Genomic DNA, 16,548 nt, shown 5'->3' on the forward strand with positions numbered 1-16,548 from the left:
GTGACTTTTTTTTCCAGCAGAAAGATGAATGATATGTGGTTTCATGAAGAAAAATTCATTTTAGCAAACATCTGACAAAGAGAGCTGTTCTTCCTGTGTCCAGCTCCAGCTCTCATTGGGTTGCAGACAACTTTGTGATGCCTTATTTAAGGTCACGCAGAGGACAGAATCGCCACTTCCCATCTCCCTTCAAAACCCCAACAACCCCTTCCAGAGTCCCAGAATGCACCTCTTCCAGCCTGGCGACCCTGAGGTCGGCAGCTGTCAATCACAGTTCGAGCTGGAACTTCTGGACACAGAATGGAGGATGTGAGGGAGGCCTCTGAGAGGAGCCCCGGCCCTTGCATATGGGATCATCTCTGTGCATTCATTGGCGAGTAATTCAATTAGCTATCCTTCTCCTTTTCTAATGCAAACCTCAGGTTCAGTCGCCACCCGTGCAGGAAAGGAAAAGGCCTAAGGCTGCAACAACCAGAACAAGGCAGTGGGCCTGAATGACTTTTTTTGTGGTCCTTTATGTTGGTCCTCATGGAGGCTGGTCTGCAACGTCTCTCTATTAGTGTTTTTAAAAGTCTGGTTTTGTATGTTAAAGTTGCATCTGTTGTCTAAAGTAAGTGTGAGATGAACCTGTCCGTGAAAGGAAGTAAGGTGTCACAGGGTGCAGTAATGCAGACAAAGAGGATGTAGGGGGTTGAGGTGGAAGTAATTCTTTAGCCTAAGGGTTGCATGGTCACAGTGAGAGTGCGAGGTCACCTTAATCCATACTTTCTATGATCTGCTGCTGCTGGTGGTAGAGAAAGGGGGGGGGTGGAACTCCTTACAGGCTGAAGTGATTTCCTGTGCAAGTTCATGCCCAGGACACACTTGCGGGACAGGAGTTTGTGGCTGTAAATAGTTGAGCTGGTACTGTTAATGCTTATTACACCAGCCGCCAGAATGTGAAGATCTTAAAGATGACGACCCATACTGTGATTTATCTGCCAGAGTCCCCTGACGTGTACATTTCATGCTTTAACACTGTTACCCTGCATCTCAGAGATCACACATTCTTCCTCTTCTCGCATATCTGGGGTGCATTTACTCAGCTGGGTTTGTAAATTCAAACGTGCCCTGCTGCCTCTGGCCAAAGGCGACAAGCTTGCAGAGAGATTTAAGAAACATGTTTGGCTTAAATGCATCTTAGAACCCTTACTCTGACAGAATTCTGGACTTTTCTAACGTTTAAATTATTAAACTGTAATGCAGGATGACCTTTAAAGGAATACTATTTTTGATTGTCAGTGAGATTTAGGAGAACTAAACATTGTATGTCATGCCCCTTAATATGTCACATGTTTATACTAAAGTGTGATCCGTGAAAAACTTCAAAAATGAATTTTTGATAGAATCCTCATTTTATTGTCATGACCCTCACATGACAACATTTGCAAAAATGATATCTTTGCAAAGTATCTTGTTGTAAAGTTTCGGAGCTGAATGTTTCAGAAGCACTGTGGGCAAAAGCAGAATGAAATGGGGCTTGCAAAACTTCTGCAGCTAAATGGACCTGGTGTTTATACACTTGTCTATCACCCGGACCGTGCGCGGCATCGAGTATCCGGAGAAAAGATAAGATGCCCCAAGAACAAACGACAGCGTATCTGAGCGCAGTCAGTGCGCGCTGCGTTCGGAGAGATCCCAGATAAGGCGCGCATACATGTGTCAGAGCGCTTTCTCCCCATTCAGCGGGAATACATGCATCCAATTTAAGGAATGACGCATCAGCGACTCGGAGAACGCCTTCCTTTTTGTCTTGCTTTAAGAATACGGATGATAATGGACTTTTTAACGTTGCATTCAATTACTTTTATCCAAATAAATAAATAAAGGGCTAAATCCCAAAGTGCTTTAAATTAAACTTAATTCTACCTAAAAGCTTGAGTTAAAATGAATAAGAAACCCCCGTTTTGATAAATTTTTGAGAAAATCCTGTTTTGTGTTTTTTTCATCACATCTAAAACAATATTTAAATATATTGCAGCATAAATCTTCAAAATCTGCTAAATATTTGGCAAAAATCTGACCCCCCCCCCAAAAAAAAAACAAAAAAAACAAATACAAAAAACAAACCTTTTTTATACAGCTTTTTTTTCTTTTTCAGATAGCAGCCGACGCAGTCCGAGGAAGACTTCTTACATTTTTACAGTCGTGACGTTTAGGCTAAATCTTTTTTTTAATTATTTTTTTTATTTTTTGCGTGTCGTGCACGTCTCATTTGGAGAAAAAAAATAAGGATTTATTATTTGTATTTTGTCATTTTGTTTAAATTTCTTTTGTGTTCTTTGGTTTTATTTATAGTAAAAAACTCATTCTTGCGCAATTTAATCCAGTATATTTCACACTAAAATATTAGGCAAAATCGTGAAGGCAATAATTACTAATAAAACGGGAAACTTTAATAATAACAACTAAAACGGCAAAAGAAATAACACCACAACATTTATGTATATTTTAGCCCACATGACGTTTAGTGTCAGGACAAACGGTACGCGATAAAACAACACCAAACAACTAGTAATAATATTATAAAAACGGAACATTTGGCCAAACAAAAAAAAAAGAAAGTTGTTTCTGACCTGTTCTGGCAGAAGTTCTTCTGTCCCGGCAGCTGGTGCATTTTTCACCTCATTCCTCTTACCTTCCATGGGAAGAAACCGCTTTTAAAAAATAAGAAAAAGAAGAAGAAAAGCGAGCGAACAGCTGAGCTTTTATGTAAAAATGTTGTAATAACCAAAAGTGAGGAGAGAAATCTCCCAGCACCACAAACAGAAAAGTGGCTCCGGCTTGATAATGACTGACTGAGTGCATTAGTCTAAAATTATACGCAAAAGTTAAGTTTAGTTTTGTTTTTATTATTATTCTATATTTTAAAAAAACAGCCTATTTTAAAACAAGTTAGTTTGTATCAATTAACTTTCTTGTGATATTTTGCAAGTATATAGTCTTAATTTTCTTCACTCCGGGAAAATAATAAAATACGAATTAAATGGTTATTTGGAGTGACAGAACCCGCGCTTGATTGAATTTAAATCTGCACCAACGCAATAAGTCCCCCCCCCCCCCCCCCACACACACACACATCGTTTCACGGGTCTTTGTTTCTGATATATTAAATCCCTCCCACTTAACATGAACACAGGAGAAAGAAAAAATACGCCTCACTTACGCGCCCTCGGTGACAGCAGCCAGTCGCTTCTGCGTGGACTGACTGCTCAAGCGGTGAGATGGACGCAGACAGCTGTGCGCCGTTCCCTCCGCAGAACAGCAGGACGACACAGACAAACTCTCCCGGAGTGGATCCCGCCGCTGGAGGGGGTTCTGGTTCGTTTCTGCCCTGCGATGAACTTCAGAAACCGTTGCACTCGCACCTTCCTCCTCCTCTTCTGCCTCACCGCTTCAGCCTGCGCGGGGACCTTTACGCGGCGGCCATGAGCAGGTTTGGAGAGTCTGCGGTGAACTTTACGCACGGTTCTGCCACGGCGAACCCGTCCTGTTCTCCGCCCAAACACAGCAAATTTTTGGACGGTTTGAACCAGGATCAAAAAGCAGCGACGATCAGCCGCAAAGCAGCGTTTTATGAGAACAGCGCGGACGGTGAGTACAGAACAGATATTTTATCCATTAAAGAAAAAAAGTCTGCATCCACTTTATTTCATTTAGGAATTTAACATATTTAAAAATACATTTTAGTAAATGATTGCGATGAAGGGTGGTATAGAAAAAGAAAGACTGAATACAGACAAAGAAGCAGAAAAAACTACTAAGACTTTAGGTAGAGAAGGTGCATAATATTTTGTGAAATGTTTTTTGTGAGAAATTAATTGTCAGTTTTGTTCTTTTGTAATTTTTCCTTTACTGATGTGAAGTCGCGTTTTCACCTGCGTTGAAATAGCTGAGACTATGGGGCGCCCCCCCCCCCCAATATTGCAAATAATTAACAAAAAAGCCATTAGATTTAACAGGTTTACCTTCACATAGTCCTTTATTTATGGTGTTTAAAGTTGAGACTTGTTTGAGTCTCGTGAACTATTTATGATTAGAATTCACCCACCATTTCAAAATGTTTCCCTCCCCGTCCTTCTATTGCCTGTTATGCTTCAATTATGAAAAAAATGAAGAAAATATTTCATTTTTTCTCAGTTTTTTTTACTAAATAAAGAGGAAAATGATAACATTCAAGTGAGCAGGCTTCTGCTCGTATTTAGGCGTTTCTATTCGTTGATGTGGACTGTGGAAGCTTGTTGTGCTCTTTATGTTAGTCCGTATATATGGAACAAACCCAAACGCACTTTCAATCCCCCCCTAAATATGTAATGGCAGTGCAGTCCGTCTTGTAATTTTAATTATGTTTTTGAGAGCGCATCACAGAAGAGCTGGGTGCTCGATCATTTTAAAACAAGAATATTTTGACATTTAATTGCAAGTTTATAACAACACATCATCGTTTATCTTTCAGCTTTGTTTTTGAAATTAAATAACAAGATTTCTTCACTTAAAATGTATGAACTTAATGTTTACAAAAAAATATAAATAAAATTGCCCAAATAATTATTATGTTTGATTTTTATGTTTGATTCATTTTGTATATATTTCATTTTTTTTATTGATAACACTTTCTTTTTACAATTAAGAACAATGGTTGCCTAAATCTTTGAAATAACGGATGTATTTTTTTCAGTTTCCAAAAAGTTATTATTTTAAACAGAAGCAGAAGAATTGTTCTGCATTAGCCTTTTTTTAAATAATAAAAAATGAAAAATGAATGGAAACTGACCTAGCATAAAAACTCCTATATTATCATTGTTAATATTAATATTATTTTTAACGGGTTAAGCAAAATGCCAACATTAAAAAAAATACCAGCGAGAATATTTAGGTTTATTGTGTTGTTGTTTTTTTGTAACCAAATCGGAACAGATTTAAAGGCGCTAATAACAACTGAACATGTTTTCAGAATGTGATTTATCACTGATAGAACCTGATTAACTCAGTAACTCTGCAAGTTCCACCATTAATCTCAGAGAATGTCTTTGCAGTAATCAAATGGAGTGACAGCAGATGCAGTTTTCCATCAGTTTATTGGAGTTGGTGTAGAATAACAACACACTTTGTCAGGAGAAGTTTTTCTTTTAATTAAGCACAGTCATACTTTCATACAGCGATCAGTCTCTGTATGGAGGCTGTGTAATTTAAGTAATCTTTATAACTCTTTGAGACACAAAAGAAAAGTATTACATAATGGTTGGGCCCTAAAGATGCTGTTTGTGTTCTGTTAAAAATATTGCTGTGCCAGACTATAAAAGGCTATAACTGACAAGTTGCCCAAGAGGCGGCTGTTTCCACTGCCAAAACATGCTAATTTGATTGATCACAGTAAAAAAAAGGAAGCTCTGGTGTTGTGTCTTCACAGCCATCTTTTTGCTGCCTCACAGTTATTTAATAGTTTTGTTTTGATTATTTGTGTTTTATCATTTGTTTGTTAATACTTTGCAATACTAATTACCTTGTTTGTTTGTCAGATTGTAAAAGTGTAACTTTTTGAATATTTACTTTGAAAAAACAAGAAAATGTAAATTTTCAAGTATGTTAGAATCATTAATACGTTTAAAAAAAAATTTGAATTTTGGTACCGTGGAGCTCCGGAACGTCGTTAAATCTAAAAGAAATCTATGAAAAAAATATATGTTCAAACATAGAGCTGTCACTGAAAATGTGAAATGAATTACACTTAAAAAACAGAGTTAAAGTTTAAATGAAAAAACAGGTTATCAACATTTTTTAATGAATGTGTTTATTTTTCTGTCTTCCTCTGTGGGCCTCAGTCAGAGATAAGGGAGCACTGAAGAGCATGGGCTTCCCTGGCCTCGGCACAGATTGCTGTGGCAAACTAAAAGAACCAGGCAGCAGTTTACAAGGAGACTCCATTGCTGACTCCATTGACTTATCAGGGAAAAACAAGAAGCGCCGCAACCGTACCACTTTCAGCACCTTTCAGCTGGAGGAGCTGGAAAAAGTGTTTCAGAAGACGCACTACCCTGATGTGTATGCCAGAGAGCAGCTGGCTCTGAGGACAGAGCTCACAGAGGCTCGGGTTCAGGTACTTTGGGAAAGCTGTTTGGATTTCTTTCTTTGTGTTTTGATCGTCCATGAGAAGAACAATTTGTCGTCCTTAAACGTTCCTGTTTTTGCCACTTATTTTAAAGGTTTGGTTCCAAAATCGCAGAGCCAAATGGAGAAAGCGGGAACGCTATGGGAAGATACAGGAAGTCCGCAACCACTTTGCAGCATATGATATTTCTCTTCTCCCTCGCCATGATGCATACCAGGTTGGTCACTGCAGATCTAAGGATCTATGATTTATTTTGTTGATAATTGATCTTGCAAAAAGGTTACTTCAGTTGCAGCTCTTTGCTAATAATAGTTAAATGTCTTTACATTCCAAGTACTTGTTTTTCATTGTGTCCTCTTCCCGATGCAGAGCAACCTGTGGCCAGGAGCAGCTGCAGGTGGAGGTGGCGCTTCAGGAGCTACGTGTGTCCTTGGAGCGGACTCCATGGCCTCCTCCTGCATGAGTCCATATTCCCACCACCACAGCAACCTGCAGAGCTTTATGGGCATGCCCACCTCCCCCACCCACACACCTCATCACCACCCACCACACCATCCCAGCATCAACAGTCTCTACTCCCTTCACAGCTTCCCTGGTGGCCTCGGGCCCCCTCCCATTGAGGGACCAGATGCCGACTACAAACCGACAAGTTTGGTGGCACTACGGATGAAAGCCAAAGATCCAGGAAGCCTGCTGTCATGGCCCACATGACTACCACAGTACCATGCTGTGCTGTGTGCACAGACTGAGCCAAACACTCATGACCCACACACAGTCCAAGATGTACACACTTATCTCAGAAAATGACTTGTGTTTCCTTTTTTGTACTTAACTTCGCTCAAAGCCTATTCAAAATTGACAACTTACAACCCGAAAGAACAACCTTGCGTCCATTGTTCCAAACTCAAAGTACTGAAAACTGACTTCAGTTTGATGTTACAAAACTGGAAAACTTTTTTTTCTATTTAAGTATGTACAAAAAATTATATTCATCACTATTCTTTGTTGTGCTATGATAATTTGAGCAGTAATACAGATCCCAATCCACATTACTGTCTCAGTAAGAGACTACGTTTGATAAAATGCATATTTTAAAAGATTCGAAAATGAAACAAACTTATTAAATAACATTTTCTTTTGTGATTCTTTAATAAAAGCGAGTTTTGGAGAGCACCATCTTTGTGTTGAACATCTTTATTGGAAGAAAATACCTGTGAATCCTTTTTTTTAAGGTATATTTGATACCTGGTTTCTCACAAAGGCCTGAAATACCACATTTAGTGTCAGATGAACAGATGAAAAGAAAGCTTTTTAGTCTTCACCACAACTGAAGTGCAAAATCTCACTGATTTAAAAAATTTCACAGCTTGTGGTAATCAACCCATTTAACCAGTGAATTATATCTGACAGAGATTTGGGATTCTGTGCACATCGAGTTGGTCCAACTATTTACCATAACCAGATTAACATGTTCAACTTTCAAAATGACCAAAAAAGTTTTGTGGATTGAAAGGAAATGGCATGATGTGCATGTGGAAGATTTAGTTTCTTAAAATGTCTCTGTTTCAAATGCCCAAAAACATTTTAAGTAATTGTTAAAAAATGATCAAATAGCAATGTACAATTATATCTGGTTACAAGGCCTACATGACATATCCTATGTCAGACGTGCAAACATGTCAATCTGCTGCAGTTTTAGGAATTATAAAACGTAGGTTCACTGGTGAACAAAGGCCCCAAAGGACTGTATATGGGTTTAATGGGAATATTCTCAATTCTCTTTCTTAGCTTCACTATGACAACCACAGTCGGAACGGATACGCTGACATTCGCTCTCTCAGACATGTGTTTCCAATAGAAAAATGCCCAAACCCATCAGAAACACTTTCCACACCCACAGCTTCAAATTCCAGCAAGGCCCTGGGACTCAGCAGCCTTTTCTGCAGCCTCTACTGATTAAGTCCCAGATTAAGAAGTGAAGATAAGAAATGCTGTCAGGAAGAATATCAGACTCGAGAGATTGTCATCTTTAGTAAAGCTGGAGAAATGGCACATAATGGGTTTGTGTTTGGTTTTTGTGTCTTTTTTTTGGTCTTTGTACAGATATGAAAAAATGATCAAACTCAGCGAGATAGTACTAACCAACATGAAATCATGGCATACCTATGAGCTGAACAGCTATTAGTTTTAATCAAACTCTTGTGAAAGTTACTGTTTTTCCACAAGCTTTTATATGTCTTCATTTACTAACATAATCAATAACAGGTCAGCTTGAAGCAGTATGTAGTAAACACAGTTATCTATCAAATTCACTAAAAGCATCATATCATTAAAACAATTTAAAATAGGTTACTTTACCGTGTACAGCAATAATTTTTATGGATGTTTACAGACCTTTGTTCACATTGGAACTGTTTAAGCGTCACATCTTGTACAACAAAAAAAAAAAAACCTTCAAAAGATGATTTAGCCATTAACTGTTTAAGAGAACTGGACCAAGCGAGTGTGACATCACCCATAGAGTGTGGCTTATACTTCCAGTTCCAAAGACCTTCGTCAATTCAGTCTGCAGTTCTTAACATCGCCGTGTTGGAACCAGAAATCGTTAATGAGCAGTAATCAGTCAGAGTCGGCCTGAGATAGCATTTTTATGGCAACCACTCTCCCCAATCAGGAGTGAGCTTGTTGGACGTCCACTCCTCTACCACTTGAAAGTGTGCTCTGGAGAATCAGTCAATCTAACTCTTGTTGTTTGACCACATGCTTTTATTGAGGCATCTGCTTGGTCAGTTTATAACTTGAATAAGTTGCACTTCCTGCGCTGCCAGGATGAATGCTTCAGTGCTGTCCTGTAGGCCAGGCCTTTCTAGCCATTGGTAGGACTTCTTGACATAAGCCACTTCCTTAATGGTCCAATGGGACATCCCATGTAGGGGCTTGTCCTCCCATGAGGATCTGTCCTATAGCACCGCATCCTCTGCTCCCCATTGCCTGAGACTTTCACAGAGCACACTGTCAATTGGGGCCTTGAGCTTGATGTATTCATGCATCTTGGATTTTTCATCCTGGATAGTGGTTTCCACGCTCAACAGTCCTCGGCTAACGGACATGGTGACCAGTACATTTACCAGCTTGTCTTGAAAAAAGTGTGCTTGATCAAACAAGGCTTGGGGTAAATTTGACTTCCTATTTTTCCTTCAGACCTTTTGACCACTTCCATCTTGTGGTACATTAAAGAACACCTGTCTTCCGTTAAAAGCAAATTCGAATGATGCCTGATACACTTTACACCTCAAATTCAGAACACACACACATACATACAGTAAAACAAAATGAAAAATGAATAAAAATTTTAAATCATACTTCCAGTTTCACTACTTTCTGGACACTTGCAAAGAGGCTTCCGATTTAGAAAATAAATCATATGGAACATGTCCATGTGTTTTTGTTTGTATCTTTTAATATTCAGTTAATATGTTGATATTTGGGTCATTCCAGAACTGGAGGACATTTGGGCTGCAAAATTCATGAAGAGCAAACTTTGACTTTTCTAATTCTCTGCTATATAATCGTCAATAAAAGGTAATATCTGTCAAAGGCTTGATTAACTTTGCTTACAGATCAACTGCGAAATATTTATGACATTATATTGATGATGACAAGACTTGATGCAACCTTGTTATCAATTTTTGCAAGTAACAGGGTTGCAAACATGTATTAATATTGACTTTCTCTCAGGAGTAGACGCTAGTTGTTTAGCTGTCACTGAGTACCAATAAGAAAATTAATGTGATTTCAATGGCATGCCTTTTTGCATTTCTGACCACCCCAGAATGAATGGTGATATCTTGTTTTTCTCAGTTGCTACTTTACATGCTAATTTGATTGCTTACTTACTCATAAAAAAGCAACAACAATAACAATAATTGTCTTACTCTGATTATAGGGAAACAGGGTTGCATGAGGCGGAGTGAGACATTCAATCTAGGATAACTATGTGTTAAAAATAAAAGATCCACGTAACTTTTGCTCTACCCATTCTTTTTGAATACTGTTTGATGATGTCAAGTCCAGCATATCACTCTTTGCTATATTCTAACCCTCTTACCTGTTATGGTAAAAGGAATTGTGTGGATTCGGTGGGAAACACATTGTATTGATCATAAATAATATTTGAAATACTTCTTTTATTTAAAAAAATCCCACGGTTACATAAAACACCAATCAAAACAAGATATACCAAAAACTGAATCTAAAATTTAATTTTAACTGCTTTTATTGAAGATTTAATTTGGACAATGGGGGACGGGACAAGAAAAAATGCATTTTAGGGGGTACATTGAGCTTATTTGGCATTTTTTAAATTATTTTCAGTAATTATTTTCACTTAGTTTTGCATGTGGATTATTTAAAATAGGTTTATTCTGAAATGACCCATTTTTTAATCCATCGCTGTGTGCGTGATTGACGGGATTTTAAAAGGTTTTAACCAATCGCCGCCCCCCAAACACCGGCCAATCAGCGCATGGAGGCGGGTCTTCTCACAAATCTTAACAAAATGGCGACTGTTGTTGTTTTGCCGCAGGGTCGGTAAATAAATTCTTTGAACGTATTGGATATTTTCTACATTATTTTGTGGAAGGAGTGCAGGAAAAAGCCAGTTACCACAAAGAGTTTACTCTTCGTGGGCTGCAATGAAAGGAAAGGAGCGGTCGCCGATTAAAAAACGGTCCCGGGCCTTGGACGACATTCGAGAGAGGGGAGGATGCCACCCGACCAGCAAGAAAATGGGGGCTCTCTCCGTTTCCAGTGGGAGTAATAATGGAAACAGTTCGTCCAAAAGCGACAGCGGCTCAACGAGACGGAGCTTGTTGGGTGAGAAAAGGGACAGAGATTTTGAGGGCCATAGTCGGACTGGAAATAATCACAGCTGTCAGTCTGCTGCTTCCAGCTCCGTGGGTAAAAACCACAACCTGAGCCTGTCGCTAGACCTAGCCTCCCCGCGAGCCTCTTCGCGCGCGGAGCAGCGTGTTCCGCCGCCCAGCACCGAGAGTGAGTACAAAACACTCAAAATCAGCGACCTTGGGAATCAGCTGAGCGAGGAGGATATAGAAGATGGGCTTTTTCATGAATTCAAAAAGTTTGGCGACGTGAGCGTCAAAATTAGTCGCAGCAACGACGAACGGATTGCTTTCGTTAACTTCAGGAAGCCGGAGGACGCCAGGGCTGCTAAACACGCCAGAGGCCGGCTCGTGCTCTACGACCGGCCGCTGAAGATCGAGGCCGTTTACACGAGCAGGAGGAGAAGCCGCTCCCCCGTGGAGAGGGACTTGTACAGCGCAGCACAAAGTCACAGACACTTGCAGAGACCCCTGTCGCCCACCGGCCTGGGTTACAGAGACTACCGGCTGCAGCAGCTGGCTTTGGGACGGCTCCCTCCTCCCCCTCCGCCCCCTCTGCCCAGAGAACTGGACCGGGACAGAGAGTTCGCCCTGTTTGAAGCCAGGGCACGTCCAGCTTTCCTTGCAGAGCGAGCAGCTTTTCGTGAAGAGGATTTAATATCTCCGGAAGACGACCAAAGAGCAAACAGGACTTTGTTTTTAGGCAACTTGGACATAAACATTGCAGAAGCAGACCTCAGGCGGGCTTTCGACAGGTTTGGAGTCATAACAGAGGTGGACATCAAGAGACCATCACGAGGACAGACCAGCACATATGGATTTCTTAAGTTTGAGAACCTTGACATGGCTCATCGTGCTAAGCTTAGCATGTCTGGAAAAATAGTGGGTCGCAACCCTATAAAAATCGGTTACGGAAAAGCAACACCCACGACCCGTTTGTGGGTCGGTGGACTTGGACCGTGGGTTCCTTTAGCTGCCCTGGCCAGAGAATTTGATCGCTTTGGCACTATAAGGACCATTGACTACAGAAAAGGTGACACTTGGGCCTACATCCAGTATGAAAGTTTAGATGCTGCTCAAGCAGCATGGACACACATGAGAGGCTTTCCGCTGGGAGGCCCAGAGAGAAGACTTCGGGTGGATTTCGCAGACACTGAGCACCGGTACCAGCAGCAGTTCTTGCAGCCTCTCCCTATTCCACCGTTTGACATGGTGGCTGACTCGTTTGTCCACCGCGCCACGCCTGAACCTCTGAGAGTCAGAGATCGGACTCCACCTCCACTTCACTTCAGGGACAGAGAACTCTTTCCAGCAACGGAGTGGCCCAACCCGGCCATTCGTGAGCGGGTCCGGGGATCCCCCTTTGAGCCTCTGGAACATTTGGAACGCGACCGGAGAACTCGAGAGCCTTGGTCTTTGGAGCGTGAGCTGCAAGGGCGAGAACCAGGACGTAAGAGACGCTTATTGGAGGATGGCCGTCACCTAGATCACTCTCCTGACAGCACTGAGAGGACAGTGAGACGTAGACGTTCTTCTCCAGATGGCAGTCCTGGGGGCAGCAGCAGAGACGGAGGACGTTTCAGTGACTCTGAGCATCCTGTGCACAGTGAAACGGCCTCACCAGCCAGAGAACATGTCATTAGCCTTGAAAGAGGTGGGGCGGATCGAAGGGTTAAAAGCCAGAGTCTTTCTGAGAAAGGACTCTCATCTGCTGGTGAGCGGAAACGCAAAGCGGGCGACAGTGGCAAAGTGCCTGCCAAGAGAGAACGCTCTGAAAGCAGCTCTAAAGGAGCCCAGCAATCCAAACCTGATGGCACCAAACTCATTGTGGCATGGCGCGGAATGCTGCTCCTGAAGAACAGCAACTTTCCAGCCAGCATGCATCTCCTAGAAGGTGACTACGGCGTCGCCAGCGACCTGCTCATCGACGGCTCAACCGGAAGGCAGGTGAGCGAGCTAAAGATCACGCAGCGTCTCCGTCTGGACCAGCCAAAGCTTGATGAGGTGTCTCGGCGCATCAAAGTCGCCGGTCCAGGCGGCTACGCCATCCTGTTGGCAGTTCCTGGAAGCACAGAGGACTCCTCTTCATCTGATCCTATGGCCTCAACCCAGCGGCCCCTTCGCAACCTGGTGTCCTACCTCAACCAAAAACAAGCAGCTGGGGTCATCAGTCTGCCTGTGGGAGGGAGCAGAGATAAAGACAACACAGGGGTTCTTCATGCTTTCCCCCCCTGTGATTTCTCTCAGCAATTCCTGGATTCCTCTGCAAAAGCTCTGGCAAAAAGCGAAGAAGACTATCTGGTCATGATTGTGGTTCGTGGAGCATCTTAAAAAAAAAAAAAGAGAAAAAGTCACAATGCACTATGTTCAAGTGGAATATAAGAAAAAACAAGTCTGCTGTTTGTCAGTAATTATTGCATGCTGTGTTCTGCATTGTGGGGTACACTAGTATGGTTCTTGAGTGTTTGTAAGGTGCCATGTAATTCACTAAAAAGACATATGGTGCCCTGCAACCAAACTAAAAGGTTCATCTTAAAAATATCAAGTGAGTATTTGAATTTGATCAGTCACAAATGCTTCATTACAAATTGATGATTTGGGGATTTATTAGTTAAAATTCAGATGTTCTGCAAGAATGAAAAACCTCAGAGTATTTACACAATAACTCGGTGATAAAAGAAGCCCAACATATAAAAATGACTTTATTTAATTTTTGCTTTTAGATCATTTTTTTTCTGATCCACTATGTTGCATTACCTCAGCCTGTGCTGATGGTGTTATTGTTGGTATTCTGAAAAAAACAGCAAACCCCCCCTTACCTTCACCTAAAGTGCAGTGAATTGTCAGCTCTTTCTGCTTTGAGTAAATTGTGAACTCAAGATACTTGAGGAAATGGAAATAAATGGTTCTATTAACTGTTATAGAATGGCAGTAACAAATATTTTTGTTGTAAAGGGAGAACAGATATTCCAATAAGGTTAAAACACATCACACAACTCTTCAATGGAACTACATCCGATAACTTAGCCGTGTTCTTTAGTTAAAATAACACCATTTCCGTTAAAAGTTTCAAAGAAAAAATGAGTTGTGCTCTGTGTTTGACCTCGGTTCCACAGTAGTTAATTGAAGGTCACCATTTGGTTAGAGTCCATGTATTTCAGCTGCAGTTTTGTGAACTTTTGCTGGGGGAGGGGTCAGGTTTTATTGAATCAAGTTCCTGAAATTTTTTGTTTTTTTTTTGCCGAAATGTAGCATAACTTGGGGATGCTAATATCTGTGTGTGGATAGCTGAACACTAACGTTTAAGCGGTGTTCCTGCCCAGGGAACAGCCCATAATATGCAAAACGAATGAATGCAAATACTTACATTGCAATTTTAGAATTTTATTCGTTTTAAAGCTTTTTTTTTAATTTAGTGCCCCCTTTTTTCCTCCACACATGGATGCTTGCAGAGTGAATAAGTTAAAGTACAGTTGAGCAGAAAAGCTGGAAGGTTTGGTGATTTGTGACAGTCCAAGACATTTACTTCCTGTAGACCCACAACAATCAAAATCCGTAACATGCTGTTATAGCGGGAGAAACCTGCTATTTTTTTTTTTTTTTTTACAGCAAGTAGATCCGTGCAGTTTTATGGTTTTAGATGTACATTAGCAGTAAATGTAAAATTTTAGAGCTCTTTAAGTATTTCTACTTATGCTTGCCAATATTTCCCCAAAGTCTGCTGACCCTATGAGCTCCAGTATGTTTGTCATGCAGTAGTTATTGTGTAAATGATAATTTGCTGACTTTGGTTTCATATGTACTGAAAACAATGTGTGGCAGACTTGTAGTACATGTGACCAGCAGACCCGCTTAAGGGTTGGACTCCCGTCAAACGAGCTGCAAGACTCTGCAGAAAGAAGCGGCGCCCTAGTGTTTGTGAGTCCTCGCTGACGAGGCAGCTTTTAAGTTGTGTAGCCCATCTGCACCTGTGATGACTTCTGTTTTAAATGGAAAATTGAGCAATGTACGCTGTGTCGTGGAAAAGGATGATCCGTTGTGCCCATGCCAAGCTATTGACATACCTGCAAGTGCGTTTGGGCCCTAAATGTGACAGATTATCAATAAATTGTTCATTTGAAGGGAAACCTGTTTCTTCGGTGGAAGTGAATTGAGGAAACACGCTGCAATAACTTATTGTGTTTCAAAGGAGTTTTCACTCGAGTGGAGACAGTTTGCACGTTGTTTAGCTCCAGTGAGGAGAGACCTGTGTTTCGTGTGAGGATAACTGTTTGCTTACAGGCCGGTTCTGTACTCTAAAGTTCCTCGGCGTACATGAACGTCTCCCACAACTCCTTCATTTGGCACACGATCAAGATGGAGGAGATACCACCCGCCTTTGCTTCAACCAGCGCGAAACGGCGGCCGATTTCGTTCAGCCGTGCAGTTTGGAAGGGCTGGAGCAAACAACGCGACATGCCAGGTTCCAGCTGTGGCCCAGAGATTTCTCGTGCATTGTTCCGGCCTCTGAGCAGGAGGCTAAAGAAAGTTCATCGCTGACTGCCACACACTGCTGCGGAGAATGTCTGTGACATAACTGAGATCTCCAACTGAGGCTGCTTGTCATTACACTCTGCCCAGTTATGATTTGATTTGACTTGTCATGTTTGCATCAAGGGGAGAGGATTGCTTCAAATCTCAGCTAGGAATATTGTTGACTGCTGTCTTTGTGCTCTCCTCTCGCCGAGCCTCCTCTGAGGAGCTGAGCCAAGCAGTTTGTTTTCTGTTCTGACGCTGCGTCCCGCCGTCATCGGAGGCCTGCTGCAGCGTGGAAATGAAAAGTGAACAGGCCTCTTTTGTTTACATTGTCGGCCATCGCTGGAAGGAGCCCAAGCAGTGGATCATTCCCTTGACTCAACTTCTTCTAGGAGATCTGTTTATTTTGCCAGTTTCCTGTTATAAGTTTAAGGCCTCTTCACACAGGAAAGAAAGTTTTCTGTGTGCTGCCTCCATCCGTTTTAGCTGTTATCTGTGAGAGAAGAGAGTCAGTGTTCAGTGCTCAAGGAGGCTGCCCCCTACGTGAGAAACATCGCCACCTTGAGGACGATGGGGGCCTTCTTCTCTTGCTTGCTGAGGATTCACAGTTCCACCGCTTGACAGTCTGGACAGGGGGGGTGTCTGCAGGCCTGCTTGCAGCACGGGCGTCGTGGTGAGTGCCATGCATCAGCGCTGTCTGCCATGACTGTATCCATGGCTCAGGCAGCATTGGTGAGTATTAAGTGTCAATGCCATATTTTTCTAATCAAAAACATTCAATACTTTTCCTTTTAGCCTTAGCTTTTCTCCATTAGAGGGTATTGATAATATACAGTATTTTACAAGCCAAAAAAGGATCATCATCTTTCACTCTTTTGCCTACAGTGTTGTTTTTAGAAGTCAGACTTAGACAACATATACTCTCTGCTGAAAAAACAGTTCTGATTTGCATTTGATCATTTTAAAAAGTGATGTAACATCCAT

At 41.5% G+C, this 16,548-nt stretch overlaps 2 protein-coding genes across 2 annotated transcripts; both read left to right on the forward strand.

The window, feature by feature from the left end:
- The first annotated feature begins 3,216 nt into the window (after positions 1–3,216).
- On the forward strand, positions 3,217–7,324 carry alx3 (ALX homeobox 3). Its single transcript, XM_004070679.3, has 4 exons — positions 3,217–3,633; positions 5,862–6,136; positions 6,243–6,365; positions 6,518–7,324. Exons 1-4 carry the CDS (start codon positions 3,264–3,266, stop codon positions 6,857–6,859), a joined length of 1,110 nt encoding a protein of 369 aa, XP_004070727.1. The 5' UTR covers positions 3,217–3,263; the 3' UTR covers positions 6,860–7,324.
- Positions 7,325–10,678: 3,354 nt separating this feature from the next.
- Positions 10,679–15,176, forward strand: rbm15 (RNA binding motif protein 15). The gene has a single exon (XM_023956555.1). The coding sequence runs from the start codon at positions 10,843–10,845 to the stop codon at positions 13,378–13,380; it is 2,538 nt and encodes an 845-aa protein (XP_023812323.1). The 5' UTR covers positions 10,679–10,842; the 3' UTR covers positions 13,381–15,176.
- Positions 15,177–16,548: the final 1,372 nt, after the last annotated feature.

This window comes from Oryzias latipes, chromosome 7 (genome assembly GCF_002234675.1).
Source record: "Oryzias latipes chromosome 7, ASM223467v1".
In the NCBI taxonomy this organism is placed as follows: Eukaryota; Metazoa; Chordata; class Actinopteri; order Beloniformes; family Adrianichthyidae; genus Oryzias; species Oryzias latipes.